The sequence below is a fragment of the Leucopleurus acutus genome, assembly GCF_964270905.1.
Source record: "Leucopleurus acutus genome assembly, chromosome: 1".
NCBI classification, from domain to species: domain Eukaryota; kingdom Metazoa; phylum Chordata; class Mammalia; order Artiodactyla; family Delphinidae; genus Leucopleurus; species Leucopleurus acutus.
In genome coordinates, this window is record NC_139142.1 from 193,395,715 (window position 1) to 193,413,068 (window position 17,354).

The following is a 17,354-nucleotide window of genomic DNA, read 5'->3' on the forward strand; positions in this document are numbered from 1 at the left end:
AGGGATGTAACATGAATTACAGACTTAAACCGTTCCCTCCGGGTGGAGAATGTTTTCGTTGTTTTTCTGTTGCACACAATGCTTTAGTGAATATTCCTGGACATACATCTTTGCATATTTTGTATGCATGTATATGTAGAGCATTTTTCTAGAAATAGAATTCTTACTGCATTTTATTAGGTATTGGACACCTTCCTCACCCTTCCCGGTCTTGGTCTGAGGTGTGGTTATCCCAGGTCCCGGTGTGGCTTGTTGCTGGGCTGTAAATGGTTATCAGCAGCTCTTAACTCTTGCTAAGTTAAAACCACCTGCAGAGCATTTTTAAAAAGCAAATTATTCAGGCTGTGCCCTGGAACTACTGAATCAAAGTTTTCAGAAGGGAAACCTGGGCTTTCACATGTTTTAACACCACCATAGGTGATTCTCATGCTGAAGGCTGCTGATTAGTTTTCCGGTTTCCATTTCCCCATGATTATGGCTGTACTTTCTCTCTGACTCAGTGTTTCCAAACTCTGGGATGTCACTCTTTCCTTTCACAATTTCTCTTCATGAATTATCCCAGTTTAGTTTTTTAGCATTCATTTCCCCATTTGTTAACTACATTCTTTTATCTTTAGTTGCAACTTTCATTTCTTTTTATTAGATTATTTTTACCCTATAAACAACATTATTCAATTTAAACCCTCCTTGTTTATTACCATGAATAAGCTGGTCAAAGTCCTAGGGCACCAGGCATTCGACAACATTCAGCCTCCAACAAAGATCACTGTCCTCACCTGATTACTCTGTCTTTTCTACGTAAAGGCAGACAGTAACACATAGTGGTAACTTGGGCTCCAGACTCAGGCTCAGTTTAAACCCCAGCTCTGCCACTTACTGGCTGTGTGACCTTGTACAAATTCCTTAACTTTTCTGTGCCTCAGGTTTCCCACAGATAAAGTGGGGATACTAATGCCTGCCTGAAAGGATTGTTGTAAGGAACAAGTAAGTTGTTCGGTGTAAGACACTTTAAGGTAACTGGAGTATCGCAGGCACTCATTAGATGCTGTTATTATTGTCCAGCTCCCTCCTAAAAGATGACAGACAGACCTCTGAGTGGCTTCCCTCTCGGGTGCAGGTTTCCTCTTTCTTTGACTTCTTCATCTGGTTATACATTGCCATCTGCTTTCCATCTTCCAGAATTTTGTTGATAGCTATCATCTGTTGTCATTTTTACTCATACTCTCTTTGGCCTTCAGAGTTTTACAGTCATTAACTAGAGTTTCCAGAAGTAACAGACATAAACATGTTCAATCTGCCAGGTTGAACATGAAAGTCTTCATTCTTTGTAAGTCACAATTTAAACATAGATATAAATACTTGAAAAGATCCAAATTATTTCTCCCAGTGCACTGTGACCATATCATGTTTTTCTTATTGTTTAAAAATATTACAACCAAAAAAGTCTTTTCTCAGTAGCATCTAGTCATGAGCCATGTGCAATAATCTCAGAATTATGAACTTGATGATGAGTTAGACTCCACTGGAGAAGGCAGCCTCGGTAGATTTCTTTTCATCTTTTAAAAATGTCTTCTTTAAAATTATTTTTCACATTATTCTTTCTCTAAATGCATGCCCTGGGTATTTAATGGCTTTTTGTTCTATACTCTTCTTATATCATTTGATTTGAACACAGGTAGATAATAGCATTTTTGATGATTTCAAAGTAGGGTCTCCTTTGGTGGTAGATAGCTTCTAAGGTGGCCCCAACGATCCCTGCCTCCTGGTATTCACAGCCAGTTCAATCCCCTCCCTTTGACCACCCTGTTTCTAATTAATAAAACACATCAACATTGAGAGCACGTCACTTCCGCAATGAGGTTACAGAAGATTATGACTTCCATCTTGCTAGCAGACTCTCTTTCGGGCTTTGATGAAGAAAGTTGTTGTGTTGAGAGGTCCCCATGGCAAGGAACTGAGAGTGGCCTTCAACCAACGACCCACAAAGACTCAGGGCCTTAGTTTCCTCATCCTTCAAGGAACCAAATCCTGTCAACAACCACATGAGCTTGGAAGTGTATCCTTTCCCAGCTGAGCCTTCAGATGAGACCCCAGCCTTGAGCAGTACTTTTGTTGCAGTCTCGGGAGAGACCCTGAGACTGGCAAAGCCTAGATTGCTGACCCACACATACCATGAGATAATAGATGCGGTTTTTTGTTGTTGTTGTTTTGTGGTACATGGGCCTCTCACTGCTGTGGCCCCTCCCGTTGCGGAGCACAGGCTCCGGACACGCAGGCTCAGTGGCCACGGCTCACGGGCCCAGCTGCTCCGCAGCATGTGGGATCCTCCTGGACCGGGGCACGAACCCGTGTCCCCTGCATCGGCAGGCGGACTCTCAACCACTGCGCCACCAGGGAAGCCCCAGTAATAAGTTTTAGACCGTGGTTGTGGAAAGTCTTAATCACAACCATAGACCCCTTCGTGTGTATAGTAATTTGTATTAAGTAATTTTCTATTTTTTGTAGTTTGAATCCAACTTTAGATATTTAGTTAAACATTTACAGGACATGCATTTTCACCCTAAATAAATTTCCTGTGGATGGAACCATATGTCTTGCCAAATATAGAAAAATAATTTAGAATACATTCAAGGACTTTGAATCTACTTATTTTTAAAGCAAATCACATATAAAAGTGCTTTAATATACTTAGTCCTGCCTAAATGATTCATTTCCAGCCTCCTAGTTCAAAAGATAGCAAACCTGGGTAGATTAAATACTAGGTTTTAACACTAGATATTTCCAAGTGTTACTTTTGGGGACTGTCCTCCATCAAGATGAGATATAAGCTTCATTCTGCCTTGTTCAATAAGGAGTGTTGGGAGCACAGTAAACTTGAGAGGGATGAGTGGGCCTGGAAAATATTTGACTAGCAGGACTTTTCCTTGTATGGAGCAGAAGGAAATTGTAGATGCGGTAGAGAAAGTCCTTAAAGCCCCAGGAGTCCCTCAAATCCTTTTCAAAGGGCAGCTTCATCAACAAACATCTCACCACCGGCATTTGTCCCCGTGCTTCCATTACCCAGGAATCTTTTTTTATAAATAAAACTGTTCACACCCACCAACAGAAACCCCAACGCATGTAACACCTTCTTCACCTATAAAAGTGGTTTAATTCACAGCCAGTTTCACTGAACTGAAGCAAATAACACTTGAGTCAATTAGGAAAGTAGAACTGCTGTGTCCAACACTATTAGGAAACTTACTCAGATCCTTAAAATATCAGGCCTAAAACAGGAGCTTCACATCGTTCAGTGTCAGAGCTTCGAGTAAAGTACCAGACTGTGCTGACTGCTGACGGTTCCACCTTCTAAGCATTATTCTTCCAGAAGCACCAGGCCTTGTACCTTCTGAGCAAACATAGCAGAGGTCAATTTTCTACCTCTGGTGTTGTGTCTATATTTGCAGAGGAAAATTATTTTAAATTTTTCTTCTATTTTGTACATATTTGAAAAGACTAATAGCCTTTTCTCTATGATTCTCTTTTCTTCCTCATTCATTGTGTTCAGTATCCAAAAGGTATAAGCAATCAAGCTGACTTCAAAAGTAGCCTAAAAAGTCACATTTGATGAAATGGGTGGATAATCTGTGCACATTTGTTTGGAATGAGGGGAATGCTCGGAAGGGTATTTCCAAAACAGCAATACTTTTAAAAATCACAATGCCTAGAGCATCCCACCACTGAGATCAGCTGATTGAATTTTGTAAGCAACTGAAGAAACTTCCAGTGTTGTAGAGCCAAGTTGTTAAAATGCCCATAGGGGTACATCCACCTTAGACCTTCACACTGAAGGCTTCCTCTCAACGAGATTGGGGGAGACAAACCTCTAGGCAGAGTATAGTGAGTTCCCAAGAGGCAATATTAAAGGTGAAAGAAAACCGGTGGTTTTGCTGCGACACGTTTTCTCTTGCTGGCCCCGAATGTCTCTTTTTCTCTCACCCCACCCTCCTAACCCTAACAGTTTATACACTGGGCTTATTCGCCCAGCAGTTGTGCATGTTCTTTGGTCCTTAGATGGTTCACTTATATCCTGCTTCTCACACATTAAATAAAATATCTTTATATCTATCATTAGCCTCTAGTATTGGAAAGAAAACGGGAGAAGTTTTCCCTTGAAATATGTACTTTGAAAATACACCTTAGGCAATTCTTCCAGTAAAGGAATTTTTTTTTATGGGTTTCCTATTTTGATAATGGCAGTGGTTTCCTATTTTGATAATAGGCAAGTCAGTGAACCCCATTAAAATTAAGTCTCTGTCTTTAAAATGGGAATAATAAAGTATATCTTGGACCTTAAATATAAGTAACGTGTCTAGCACAATGATCAGTGGGTGGGCATGAGCAGCTATTGTTGTCATTTGTACAGAAAAATGACAGCTATTAGTATTAGCAGCATCATTCATAAATCTTCTGCTCAGTGACTTAGTTTTTCTTCATTTCTTCTCCTACCAAGGTCTGTTATGAAATTTGTTATTAACTTGGGATGTGGCAGGAGGTATTTATTTTACAATAATTTGTTATACATTTATATACATGATATTTAACAAGAAAAGGTTAAATATAGGGATGTGAAAAACACTGAAACATCTTAGCCTTGTTTTTGTTTTTTTCTCATTACAGATTATATTAACTAATACAAAGCTAGATCTGAATGGGATGTCTTAACAGGAAACTTACACTCAATATATCCAAAAATGAACTTACTATCTTTTCTCCTTCTTCACTTCCTCTCTCCTCTCTCCCTCCCTTCTTTTTTAATCTCATTCCTTCCACATTGGGTTACCTCCTATTACAACATACAGCACTAGAGAATAGGCATGCCATCATGAATAAGGCAGTTACAATCCCTGCCCTCATGTATTACATGCTAGTAAGACACATTCAACAAAAGAATTACAGAAATAATTATATCAAAATAGATTTGATGAGTGTGATGAAAGAAAGCTTAGAATGCAATCCAAGTAAATGCCGTGCAAGCGAGATGGAAACCTGACTTGGTCTGGGGGTGCTGGGGAGCATCGTGGATGCCAACCCTGACCTGAGACGCGAAGGACAAGGTGGGAATGGGGAGAGTTTTAAGCAGAGGTAACATAATTTTTTCAGCTTGCGCATCTTTTTCTTTTATCTGTTTCTTTTCCATCACAATCATCCTCCCAGTCATCCAGGCTTAATCTTTACATTATCTGTGGCGCTTTCTTCTCTTTTGCCTCAACAAATAATCAGTTGCTCAGTTCTCTTGATTTAGCACCATCTTTTCCTCTATTCCCACGCGTGACTAAATTCCCACTCTCACTGTATTTGGTACCTTTTTCTTTACCTTTTTCCTATCGCTTTATTTTTTCTTTCATTCAACAAATATTTCTGAACATTTCCTGTGTGCCAGGACTCTGCTGGCGCCAGTGTTACAGAAGTGAACGTGATAAGCATGGCTGTCACAGCGCCTACAATCCAACATGGTGCCACATGCTGCCATAAAGCAGGGACAGTGTCCTAAACCACGGGCAAAGCTTTGTCCTCCTAGAGGAAGGGATATTCAGGCTGAGGCCTGCAGGTGAACAGGAGTAAGCCAGGTACAGGTGAGACTGTGGGGCTGCGTAAGGAACGTCCAGTGAGAAGGGACAGCATATGCAAGGATTCGAGGGCTTGGGTGGAGGAAAAGCAATGATATAATAAAGGCAAGCTGCGGACAACCAGCTCGAATAATTTTGACTTTTTCATGGGAGCCAGTGAAAGGTTTTAGGCAGGAGAGTGAGGTGTCAGAAACATCACCCTAGCTGCCGTTTGGGAGCTGGAGAAAAGTGGAATGGTGGAATAAGATATAAGGAGAGGGAAAAGGCTGGTGGGAAAGATGATGGATTGGGATTGTTTTTCTTTTTTCCAACTGGTCTTTTCACCTTCACTCTCTTCTCCTTCCATGGGCAACCAGTCTTCTTGCATACTGCTACCAGAGTAACTTTCTAGAACACACTTCTGATCTCAACTCAAAGTTTAATGGCATGTCTGCTCTTGGAACAAAATCTGAATTCCTCACCCTATTATTCACAGTTTACAGTGAACTGGCCGCGTCTCTGCTTTGAAGCTTGATATTCTACACTCCCCTGGATGTCTTCCCACTGTGTCTGTCTGTATACTCCACACTCAGAAGCATCCCCACAACCATGGCTCTGTCTCAGGCCCCCGTCCTCTTTCCTCTTTGCTTCCATACTTAAACGCGCTCCTCCTTCATGCGCTCTCAGATGTCCAGCCTCCCGGGATAGCTTTGCTTGTTTCCACTGAGAGAAATTTCCCTTTTCTCTGAATCCTCAATATGATGCAGTCCATGGTATTATGGCGTTTGTCATCTCCCCACGTGGTGGAACTATTTGGAGAGGCAAGCCAGTGCAGCTCTTAGGAGCATGAACTCTGGAACCAAACCACCTGGATTCAGATCCCGGCTCTGACACTTCCTAGCTGTGTGGCCCTGAGCATATCACTTAAATTCTCTGTGCCTCATTTCTCTTCTATAAAATAAAAGTCCCTACTCCATAAGGTATTGTGAGGATTAAATGTGCAAATAATGCAAAAATGTATAATTTAGTATCTAGCAATAATGCTGGATAAATATGTGGTAAGATCATGCCAGTATTTTTATCATTTACATGTAACATCCACTCTTCTAAATGATAACTTGAGGACCTAATCTGCATCGGATTTACTTTTATGGCTTCTAAATCCCTTACTGCTTCACGCAGAGTAAATAACTAGTGAACGTGTAAGTTAGAGTCACAAAGACCAGTGAACCCTAATGGGACTTTTCAAATAGTTTATTTTGAAGATAATATTGTATTTATTAAATTAACTAAAACAGATCATTGAGCAAATATTTTACATATAAATGTAAAGCACGCAGGATTTTACATTTGATTCAGGGAGAGACCCCTACAGATAACTATAATATAAGGTAGAAAAAATATACAGTCCAAAAGTGATTATAGGAACTCAAAAGGAGCGGCTAGAAGCATTAGTAAAGAATTCATTGAATTCATGAGATGCAATTATACTGCATTGCAGGGGTAACTTTTAGAATAAAGCATTCATAAATCAACTCTCATAATAGTATTAGCCAATACTTACTGAATGCTCACTGTAGCAGACACTATGTGTATCGCACTGAAACTTCAAAACAGTCCCATCTGCAAGTATTATTGCTGTGTTCATTTTACAAGTGGGAAGACTGAGGCATAGCAAAGCAGTGTCTGTCAAAGTCATGCAACTAATAAAGAATAGAGCCAGGACTGGACCCAGGGAGACTGGATGCAGAGCCTGTGTTCTCCATCACCACACTGCAAAATTGAGAGCTCTACTTCACTATTTGCTGAACTGTTTCTAATATGTTTTATTAAGTTCACTGGAATTTCATTTTCTATTACTTTTTAAACTTATATCTCAGTTATTCTTTCATTTATTTCTGACCGACTCAATCTTTCACTTACAGTAACAAGTCCTCAGATTCTTTATCTGTGAAATAAAATTTTGAACCTATATCAATAGTTCCCAAACAGTTCAAGAGCAATTCTTTCGTTCAAAATAAAACAATCATGCAGACGTCTATAGTATAGTTGTTCACTTTTGCTTATTCATTCTCTTAGTTGTTGCTTGTTGTGAAATAGAGAAGTTTGCAATAAGTCTCAGGCTTCTGCAGCCCCCAGGAATCCACTGTGCTGGGATAATCTCTAAAGCCATTTCTAGTGGAAATATTTGAGATTTTATATATTCTAGACTTTAGGTTCCTATCTCTTTAGTTTCTAATCTATCATTTCTCTCTGCCATGAGAAGGAGCACTTATGCTTCCCTAATCCCTTAATCTTATATCAAGTTTTCTCTTTTTCTTTCCCATAAGTTTTCCCTTCTTCCTTGAGCTCCAATTCTTAGTAAACAGTACAGCTTACTTTGCAGAACTCATAATTACCACTGGGCCCTTGTGCATAGGAACTATGTCTAAAACATATGAACTAAAACTTAGAATACAAAGTTACAGAATTTTTACTTGTTTTGTGAAAATAGAAAATAAAAGAAAGGTTTTATATCAAGTTTTGGATGCAGTTTCCTGGCAGATTAAATTCTGAAATCAAATCTTTATCTCTGTCTTCAGCATAGACTTAGTGAATTAGAAAATTAAGGACAAGTACTATATACACACAAAGGAACATTATCTCCTGTCCACATCTATTTTTTACCTTCTTCTCATTTCTTGACACTTTTGTCCAGTCTTTTCCCCAGTCCTTGAGAATTTAATCGTAATGGTCTTGTCAATGCTTAATTTAATACTTTGATATAGTAGATATATTAGAGAGATGCCAGCATAGAGTTATAGGTAATGTCATGCTTGGTACTGCTGGAGAGTGGGGCTCCATTTGTCCGATATCAACAAGAAAACGTCAGCACCCGCCCCATCTCCCCCCGCTATGCTTTCTGTTTCCCAGTATTCACGTCTTCGGGAGGAAAAACCAAAATGACCCTGGAGATTTTAGGAGTGGGCATACTTTTCTGTTACAATGACCTTATACTCAGCAGAATCAGCTCAGGCCAGCTGCTCCAGCAGAAGAGTGCAAGGCCACATTTTTCAACAGCATTAATCCTTTAGCGGGTCCAAACCGTTTCCTATTCAATGAGGGCTTTGCTCAAAGCCACGCAGTAGCAGATGAGAGGTTGTGCATACCGTGCTTTCACAGGACTTTTGACCATCCCCCAGAGTTGGCCACTTGTTCCTTTGTGTCCCATGGAGCCTGCACAGATGTTTATCACAGCACCTATATTGCTTTGATGCAGTTTCTTCTTTCTTTACTTATTTATATACATTTAAATTTTTTATCTGTTTATTTTATTTTTAGCTGCGTTGGGTCTTCGCTGCTGCGTGCGGACTTTCTCTAGTTGCAGTGAGTGGGGGCTGCTCTTCGTTGCAGCGCGCGGGCTTCTTATTGCGGTGGCTTCTCTTGTGGAGCCACGAGTTCTAGGTGCACGGGCTTCAGTAGTTGTAGCACACGGGCTTCAGTAGTTGTGGCTCGCGGGCTCTAGAGTGCAGGCTCAGTTGCTGTGGTGCACAGGCTTAGTTGCTCTGTGGCACGTGGGATATTCCCGGACCAGGGCTTGAACCCGTGTCCCCTACATTGGCAGGTGGATTCTTAACCACTGCGCCACCAGGGAAGCCTCCAATTTCTTCTTTATATGGCTCTCTTCCCTTTCTTATTGGCCTTTGTACCCATAGCATCTAGTATATTGCCTGACTCATGATAAATGCTTAATTAATATTTGTTGAGTGAAAACTCTGGAGTGAGAAGCGAGGAGTTAGTGAAGTGATGGAGCCAAGTACTAAGTGAGGTAATAAACATGGAGTGATAGATCATGGGGGGATGGGGTGCAGTACAGGATAATCCTCTTAGGATATTTCAGACAGGGGAAAGGTATGGCCGGAAGTGTGGAGCAGGGATAGGCACGGCTCCAGCTGAGAAAGGCAGTGGAAGCTCGCCTGGCTGGACCACCTGGGGAAGTAAAGGAGAGTGAAGCTTGGACATACCAAAAATTTAGAGGCAATTGCTGGAAACTCCTGAAAGCTAGAATTAAAGACTTTAGATCTGACATGAAAGCAATAAGGAGACTTTATAGTTCTTTGTTTTGGACAAAGAATGATCAAAATAATATTTTAGAGTTTTATTCAAATAAATATGTTCTCATGTCAAAATTCATAGTATTAAACATCAGACTGTGAAATACTGATTTTAATCTGTGGGTCATCAGCTGATCCTGAAGGTCTCTTTCTTTCTCTTCTCATCCTACAGGTTGTTATTTTGTACTTTGAGCCAAGCACATTTCGCTGTATTCTCCTAAGATGGGTCCGTCTTCTCGGTTTTGCTACTGTTTATGGAACTGTCACTCTCAAGCTTCACAGGTATATTATGTCTTATTAGTTTTCATTCCCATGGGAGGATCAAAGTGTTTGGCTTAGCCTGTAATTGCAAGCTCAGTCAGCCACTTAAATGGTTAAATTTCAGAAATTTAGATAGGAAGATGATATATATATTTCATTTTCAAGACACTATCTTTAGGATTCTCTAGGAAAGTCTTTAATACAATTGAATTTGAACAACATGCTTTAATGAAGGTGCCATTGGTTATGGCAAGGTTAATTCTGAATAAAAAATAAATTTAGAATGAATGTGAAGCAGTATTTACTAGCTAAGAACAGGAAGAAATACAAGACAATACAGCTGCAATAATAATCCAAGTCCAGAGCTACCAAAGAATCCTGTATAGTAGAATTCAGCAATATGCTTAGCTAACAAAAGCTATTGTCCTCCATTCCCGAGTTCCATGCCCCAGGGTAATCCCACTGATATTCTTTGGATGAATTTCCAAAAAAATAGTATTCTTGGTTTCCCTTCTTCACCAGTAGGCTCCAGTGATTATCAGCCGTATAAATTGGAGAACACTGTAAATTCCCTTATACTTCAGTTTCAAAATCACCTACTTCTAAAAAGTATATGATAAGTACTAGCAAGAAAGAGACAATAAAATAAATTACCTATCCAGAAAGGCTGGGAATAGCTGGAAATGATTCCAGGGCTTTCCCTTGCCTCCTCTTTCCAAGTTTTCTCAACGTAGTGGTGCCAAAGAGCATAGGAGTTAAAGTATAAATCTCTCCTGCAGGATAACACTCTAGTTCTATAGAGGAAACCTTTTACGCTGATCAGCTTTAAAGCTGTGTTAATAGTCACAGTAAGCCATTCATATTTTCATGCTAATTTGACTGTATTTCTCAATAAATGTATCTTGATATGGCTCATAAAACAGTTTCTCTTAGATGCCATAATATGGTTATATTTGTCTTTAAATGCCACCCCTTCACCCTTTCCTGAAATGTGATCATTATACTCTCCATTACACAAGCATCTCCATTTCTTTTACTATTTTTCTGTACTTATTTTAATAACTGGGAATGCTCCAGATTATCTTTTTGGAACAAATGTAAATGTCTTTAACTCTCAAGATCCTTTCTTCTATATGTCATAGAGTACAAAGTTTATTGGGCTGGACTTCAGGAGGTCCAGTTTAAATCTCAGTTTAGCCTAGGAAATCATAGCCCTCTATTTACTACAGAAAGAAATGATTAGACTAATCTCTCATGGTCTTTCTGATGCTCACTTTATTCTTTCCACATCATAGCACACTTTGGTCTTGTGTCCTGTTCTTTAAGTACTTTCCGGTTTCCATTCCTTGTATGATAACTATTTTTCAGCTGGTGCTCGCTAAAGGAAATGAGAAATCATTGACAGCCTATAATGGACAATGAGACTTCTGGAATTCCCAGAAGAATGGGTGGCCTCTTGAGACTTGAGAATGACCTCTCTCCCTATGAGTCTAGCCCTTAGCATCTGTTGGGTCCTCTATTATATGATACAGTTTGCTTATGTAATTACCTTCTTCATTTTTACCTAATTTACCTTCTCCTTGAAGTGAGGTCATTCACAAGTGAATCCCCAGCTCTTAGCACAATGAATGACACATGGCAGGTGCTTAATGCATAACAGTTGATAAGTGAATGAATGAATGAATGTCAGATGCAGACTTGGAAGCTGCTTCCCACAGTTCCCTCCACACATAAAGCATTCCTATTTCCCTGACTCACTGTGTGCTCTCAAGTGCCTGAAACACATGACACTGCGGTCTGTGAGAGGCTGTTTGTGGGACAAAAACACAGTATTAAATAACACTGAATCACAGAGTAAGAAAATTCCTTCCATTCAGGTTCTCTTTCCATCCCTCTGATTATTTCCAGGAGAAAAAATAGTTTGGAAATAGTAGGTCTTTAACACCTGCCGAACAGTTGCTAATTTTCCTGTACAACAAAGAGTTGTTGATCAAGCTTCAGGCTCAGAGCTTCCCACTGCAATACTCTCTAGATGAAATTTATTATCTTTATTTCACTGTATTTATTTTCATAGTTACATTCTATTTATGGATTACCTACCAGTTTTTCATTGAAAGTAGCAATATAAAGTTTTCTTTAAAGTATTTTAAAGATTTTTTTTTTGATGTGGACCATTTTTAAAGTTTTGTCAAATCTGTTGCACCACCGCTTCTGCTCTACGTTTTGGTTTTTTGGCTGCAAGGCATGTGGGATTTTAGTTCCCTGACCAGGGATCGAACCTGCCCCCCCTGCATTGGAAGGCGAAGTCCCAACCACTGGACCGCCAGGGAAGTCCCTTTAAAATATTTTAAAGCAATAAATAGAAGTTGTTTTAAAGAAAGTATTAGTTGGTACACAGATACAGGCAGAAATCTTGAGGGTGGCATACAAATGATTGGGATTTGGGAAACTAGATTACTTCATCATTCTTTTCTTTATTTTAAAGACTGTAATTAAAACGATTTTCTCTCCGACTGTGTGTCTCTAGAAGTCATTGCAGTGAAGAATTACCTACTGAAGGCTTAAATCGAGTGGAAACTATTTCTAATTTAATACGCTGAATTATTCGTATCCTGTCTGAACCATATGGCTGTATATTATATTGTTTTTCCATATTGTTTAAATTTAACTGATTCCAATATTGTTTAAGTCTATAAACTGAAGAATCAACATCTCAGAGGAATGTGAGCAACCCGATGGAAGTGACTGGCTGAACCAGCTTTGTATTCCCCATCCTTAGTGCTGCATCTTGCCCATTTAATGTATTCAGATATTTGTTAAGTGAATGAATGGGTGGATGGTTATAGTGAATGGAGCTGCAGGGATGTCTTTGGTTGATATCTCTTATAGTCAAGCAACGTGTTGTCCTCAAGAAAGGACTTTGAAGATTTTGTAGTAACATGATAGAGAGGAAAGACATAAATCTTTACAAATCCAAATTTGAATTTCAGTTCCGCCACTAATAACTTATACAACCAAGAAGAAATTATTTTAGCTTCTGAGAATCACTTCTCACTTCACCTGTAGAGTTGCTGTAAATCTTAAACATGATTGAAATATTTGTAAAATATGTCAAGTAGGGGGTTTTGGTTGCAAACCACAGACACTGAGGATGGCTAAATTAAGCAAAAAAGGAATTCATTGGAAGGTTATGGTGAAGGTTACAGACTTGAAGAGAAAGCTAAAGAACCAGGCTTTGTCGGACCTGACGCAAGGTAGCTTCAGGGATCAAGGTAGCCTGAGCTAAGGGATAAAGTCCCTTGAATGCTATTTTCTCATTTGTATAAGAACTTAATTTTTTATTTCAAATTTTTTAAAAAAAGTAATAACCTCTCTAGGCAGAAAATTCTAAGGCAATTATCAGTACTGTTAAAGTGACTGTTCTAGTCCCTTGAGAACAGGATAAGCAGGAAACACCTGAGTTCTTGTTTTATTTCAGCCATTTCCCTCAAGGCTTAGTAAAATTGTTTAACATTTCTTTTTCTCTTTCCTGATCTCTCACTGATCAATTTTAGTGTTTACAGAATTCCAGTAACTTTGAAAACTTGAAAAAAATATGAAAAAGGAATAGGATCTCAGTCTGTCACTAGAAATGATACTGTTAGCCTAGGACGGGAACTTGAGGGTTTCATTCACTTTTATCAAATCTCCCACCTTTTTCTTTAGTGGTCGCTCCCCACATTTGAGAGTCATACAGCCAAAGACTACCATACCAAGCCAAAGGAAAATTGCAAGTCTTTTGTTTATTAACAGTGCAATACAGAGGTGTAACAAGTTAGGGGAAGGTGGTGAAAGTGGTCCAGTCCTTCAGGGAGGAGTATTTTGTCACTGACATTGTTTAGAATCACCAGCACATGGTGATGATACAAAGCAGAACAGCTTTGAGTTGTCATTTTTATTGCCTTAAATTCTCTACGGACACTATTACTTGCACCCAGGGCAGACAAGTCCCACCGCCCAACCTCACTGGCAGGCCATTCATGCAATGCAATTTATTTGAACCTAAAACCGTTTGTTTCTCTTTAGAGAAAGAAAGAAGGGAGAATGGGACAGGTTTTAGCTGGCTCAATATGGATCATAAGGAAAAATAGAGCTGAAATAGGCAAAAATGAAGAAGGTTCATTTATAAAAAGAGTTTCCTTCAGTAACTATAGATATGTTTGACTTAGTACATTAATGATGTAGGACAGATCTAAAAGAACATCTGGCACGTCCATGCATGTGTGGGTTCACAGAATACTTGCTATACGTTGGTTGGTCGGTCGGTTGGTTGGTTTTAAGAAACCTGGAAAGGCAATATCTCTAGGCTCAGAAAATCTGAGTATATTATCAGGAGGAAAAATGAGGAACTGTTTTAAATGAAAGGGGGTAGAGAGAGATTAAGAAACTTAATGCTAGAAGAACATTTTCCTATTCCCTGTAATATGATTTCTGAAAACAAATTGACTTTTCCTTTTTCTAAGGCTAATCAAGAAAAAACAAAAGACTTTTCTGTACTATATTTAAAACATATTTAAGCAGGCTGCAAAAAAACCTTCTTCTGGCTCTGGCCTAGGGATTTTCATTTCATGCATTATTCAGTACTGCTCGCTTTGGATACAGCACAATTTGTAGCAGTTTTCTCTACTGCACTCATTAGCACCAAATATTTACACTTTGTGGGAATGGATAGATAGATAGATAGTTTTGTTTCCTAGTAAATTTTTTTATTGAAGTATGGTTGATTTACAGTGTTGTATTAATTTCTACTGTACAGCAAAGTGATTCAGTTATACATATATACATTCTTTTTTATACTCTTTCCCATTATGGTTTATCACAGGATATTGAATATAATTCCCTGTGCTATACAGTAGGACCTTGCTGTTTATCCATTCTGTATATAATAGCTTACATCTGCTGACCCCTGCCTCCCACTCCACCCCTCCCCCTAGTAAATTTTGAAAGTGACTGGAAGATATTTATATTTATTTATTTTATGTATTCTTTTAAAGATATATAAAATACAGTAAGATAGTTTAAATTTTTTAAAGGGCAAAAGGAAGAAAATCTTTTTATCCATTTTCCCAATGACTAATGATGTTGAGATTATTTTCAGCTGTTTATTGGTCATTTCTACATCACTTTAGAGAAATGTCTATTCAGGTCCTTTGGCCATTTTTTTTTTAAATAAATTTTTTAAAATTTATTTATTTTATTTTTGGCTGTGTTGGGTCTTCGTTTCTGCGCGAGGGCTTTCTCTAGTTGCGGTGAGCGGGGGCCTCTCACTGTCGTGGCCTCTCTTGTTGCGGAGCACAAGCTCCAGACGCGCAGGCTCAGTAGTTGTGGCTCACGGGCTTAGTTGCTCCGCGGCATGTGGGATCTTCCCAGACCAGGGCCCGAACCCGTGTCCCTGCATTGGCAGGCAGACTCTCAACCACTGCGCCACCAGGGAAACCCCCTTTGGCCATTTTTTAATTGCGTGTTTTGTCTTTTTGTGTTGCATTGTATGAGTTCTTATATATTTTGGATCTGAGACCCTTATCTGATAAATTATTTGAAAATATTTTCTCCGATTCTGTGGGTTTTCTTTTTTACTTTATTGATAGTGTGCTTTGATGCACAAATTTTTTATTTTTATGCAGTTCAGTTTATCTGTTTTTTCTCTTGTTACATATGCCTTGGTATGATATTTAAGAAATCATTGCCTAATTTCAGATCAGGAAGATCTATACCTCTGTTTTGTTCTAAGCATTTTATAGTTTTAGTTCTTACATTTGGGTTTTTGATTCATTTGGAATCAATTTTTGTATATTATGTGAGGTAGAGGTCTAAATTCATTCTTCTGCATTTGGATATACACTCGTCCTTAGGACCATTTGTTTAAAAGATTTTTTTTTTGGCTGCACCATGCGACTTGTGGGATCTTAGTTCCCCGACCAGGGATTGAACCCGGGGCCACGGCAGTGAAAGCACCGAGTCCTAACCACTGGACTGCCACGGAACGCCCTTTTTTATTGAATAGATTTTTTTTAAGATAATTTTTTCTTTATTTAATGATCTTGACAGTGTTGTCAAAAATCCGTTGACTGGAGATGGAGAGGTTTATTTCTGGGTGATCAGTCTTATTCCGTTGTTCTTTATGTCTACCATTATGCTAGTACCACACTGTTTTGTTAAATTGACTTGAACCTGTAGGTCAATTTAGGGAATAATGCCATCTTAGCAATATTAAGTCTTTCAATCCATGAACACAGAATGTCTTTCCATTTCTTTAGATCTTTAAAAATTTCTTTCAGTGATGTTGTATAGATTTCAGCATACACATCTTTTACCTCCTTGGTTAAATTTACCCCTAGGTATTTTTTTGATGCTATAGTAAATGGAGCTGTTTAGTCGATTCCATTTTCAGATAGCTCATCGCTAGTATATAAAAATAAAACTGATTTTTTAATGTTGAACTTGTATCTTACAACTTCACTGAATGTGGTTTTTAGCTCAGATTGTGTGTGTGTGTGTGTGTGTGTTCTTTAGGGTTTTCCATATATAAGATCATGTCATCTACTAACAGAGACAGTTTTACTTCTCCCATTCCAATATGGATGCATTTTATTTCTTTTTCTTGACCAATTGCTCTGGCTAGAACTTTTGGTACAATGATGGATAGAAGTGGTGAGAGCAGACATTCTTTCCTTATTTCTGATATCAGAAGAGATAATCCGCAAGTTCCTTCTAGCTCTATATTTGACTTGCAACAGTCCTGTAACCCTTCCTTCTTCCTTTATTTTTTCATCATTCTGCCTTATTCTGTCTACTTACAATCAGGTCAAAAGAAAGGAAGCTTAGTATGAGATATGAGAGCACAAGCAGGTCACTGAAATGGACAAAAGTACCCATATTTGGGAAGCTGAGTTGTGAGTTTTCCTTCTTATGAATAGCAATAACTTAAAATAGTCACAACAGTTTTACTGAACTTCATGTCTGATAAATGTTAACAATCTGTTTCTGCCTAGGTGATGCCAGTCCTTTTTAATATATACCTAACATCTACCCAGTGACCAAGAAGCAGCTTTAGGTTACTTCTGAAAATGAAATTTTGAGAAATTGTTGAAAAGCTTAATAAACATGAGGGCTTGTGACCATTTAAAGCAAACTGGGAGGGAGTAACTTCAGCCCTTTTCGTGTTGTTCACTCTTAAGGCTCTTTTGTCAAGAATTGAGTGGCTTTATATTTATAGAAGAAAATAATCACCTCCTACTTTTCATCAGAAGCATTTATTCTCTGGAGTTTCTAAGAAAGTAGTAAAATGTATAGAAATTCAAGTCTAATGGAGAACTTCAAGACTTTAGGATGATTCCGATTAAATTCATAGAACAGAAGACTAGATGGCTTG

The 17,354-nt window shown here is 38.7% G+C and overlaps 1 protein-coding gene across 1 annotated transcript in view; it reads left to right on the top strand.

The window, feature by feature from the left end:
* GPR158 (G protein-coupled receptor 158) overlaps positions 1-17,354 on the top strand; it is a gene marked incomplete at both ends in the record, with an annotated part of 322,105 nt that overhangs the window by 270,818 nt on the left and 33,933 nt on the right. Inside the window, one exon of the mRNA XM_082833639.1 lies at positions 9,855-9,964. Within this exon, the coding sequence (XP_082689765.1) occupies positions 9,855-9,964 (110 nt within the window). The remainder of the gene's footprint in view (positions 1-9,854; positions 9,965-17,354) is intronic.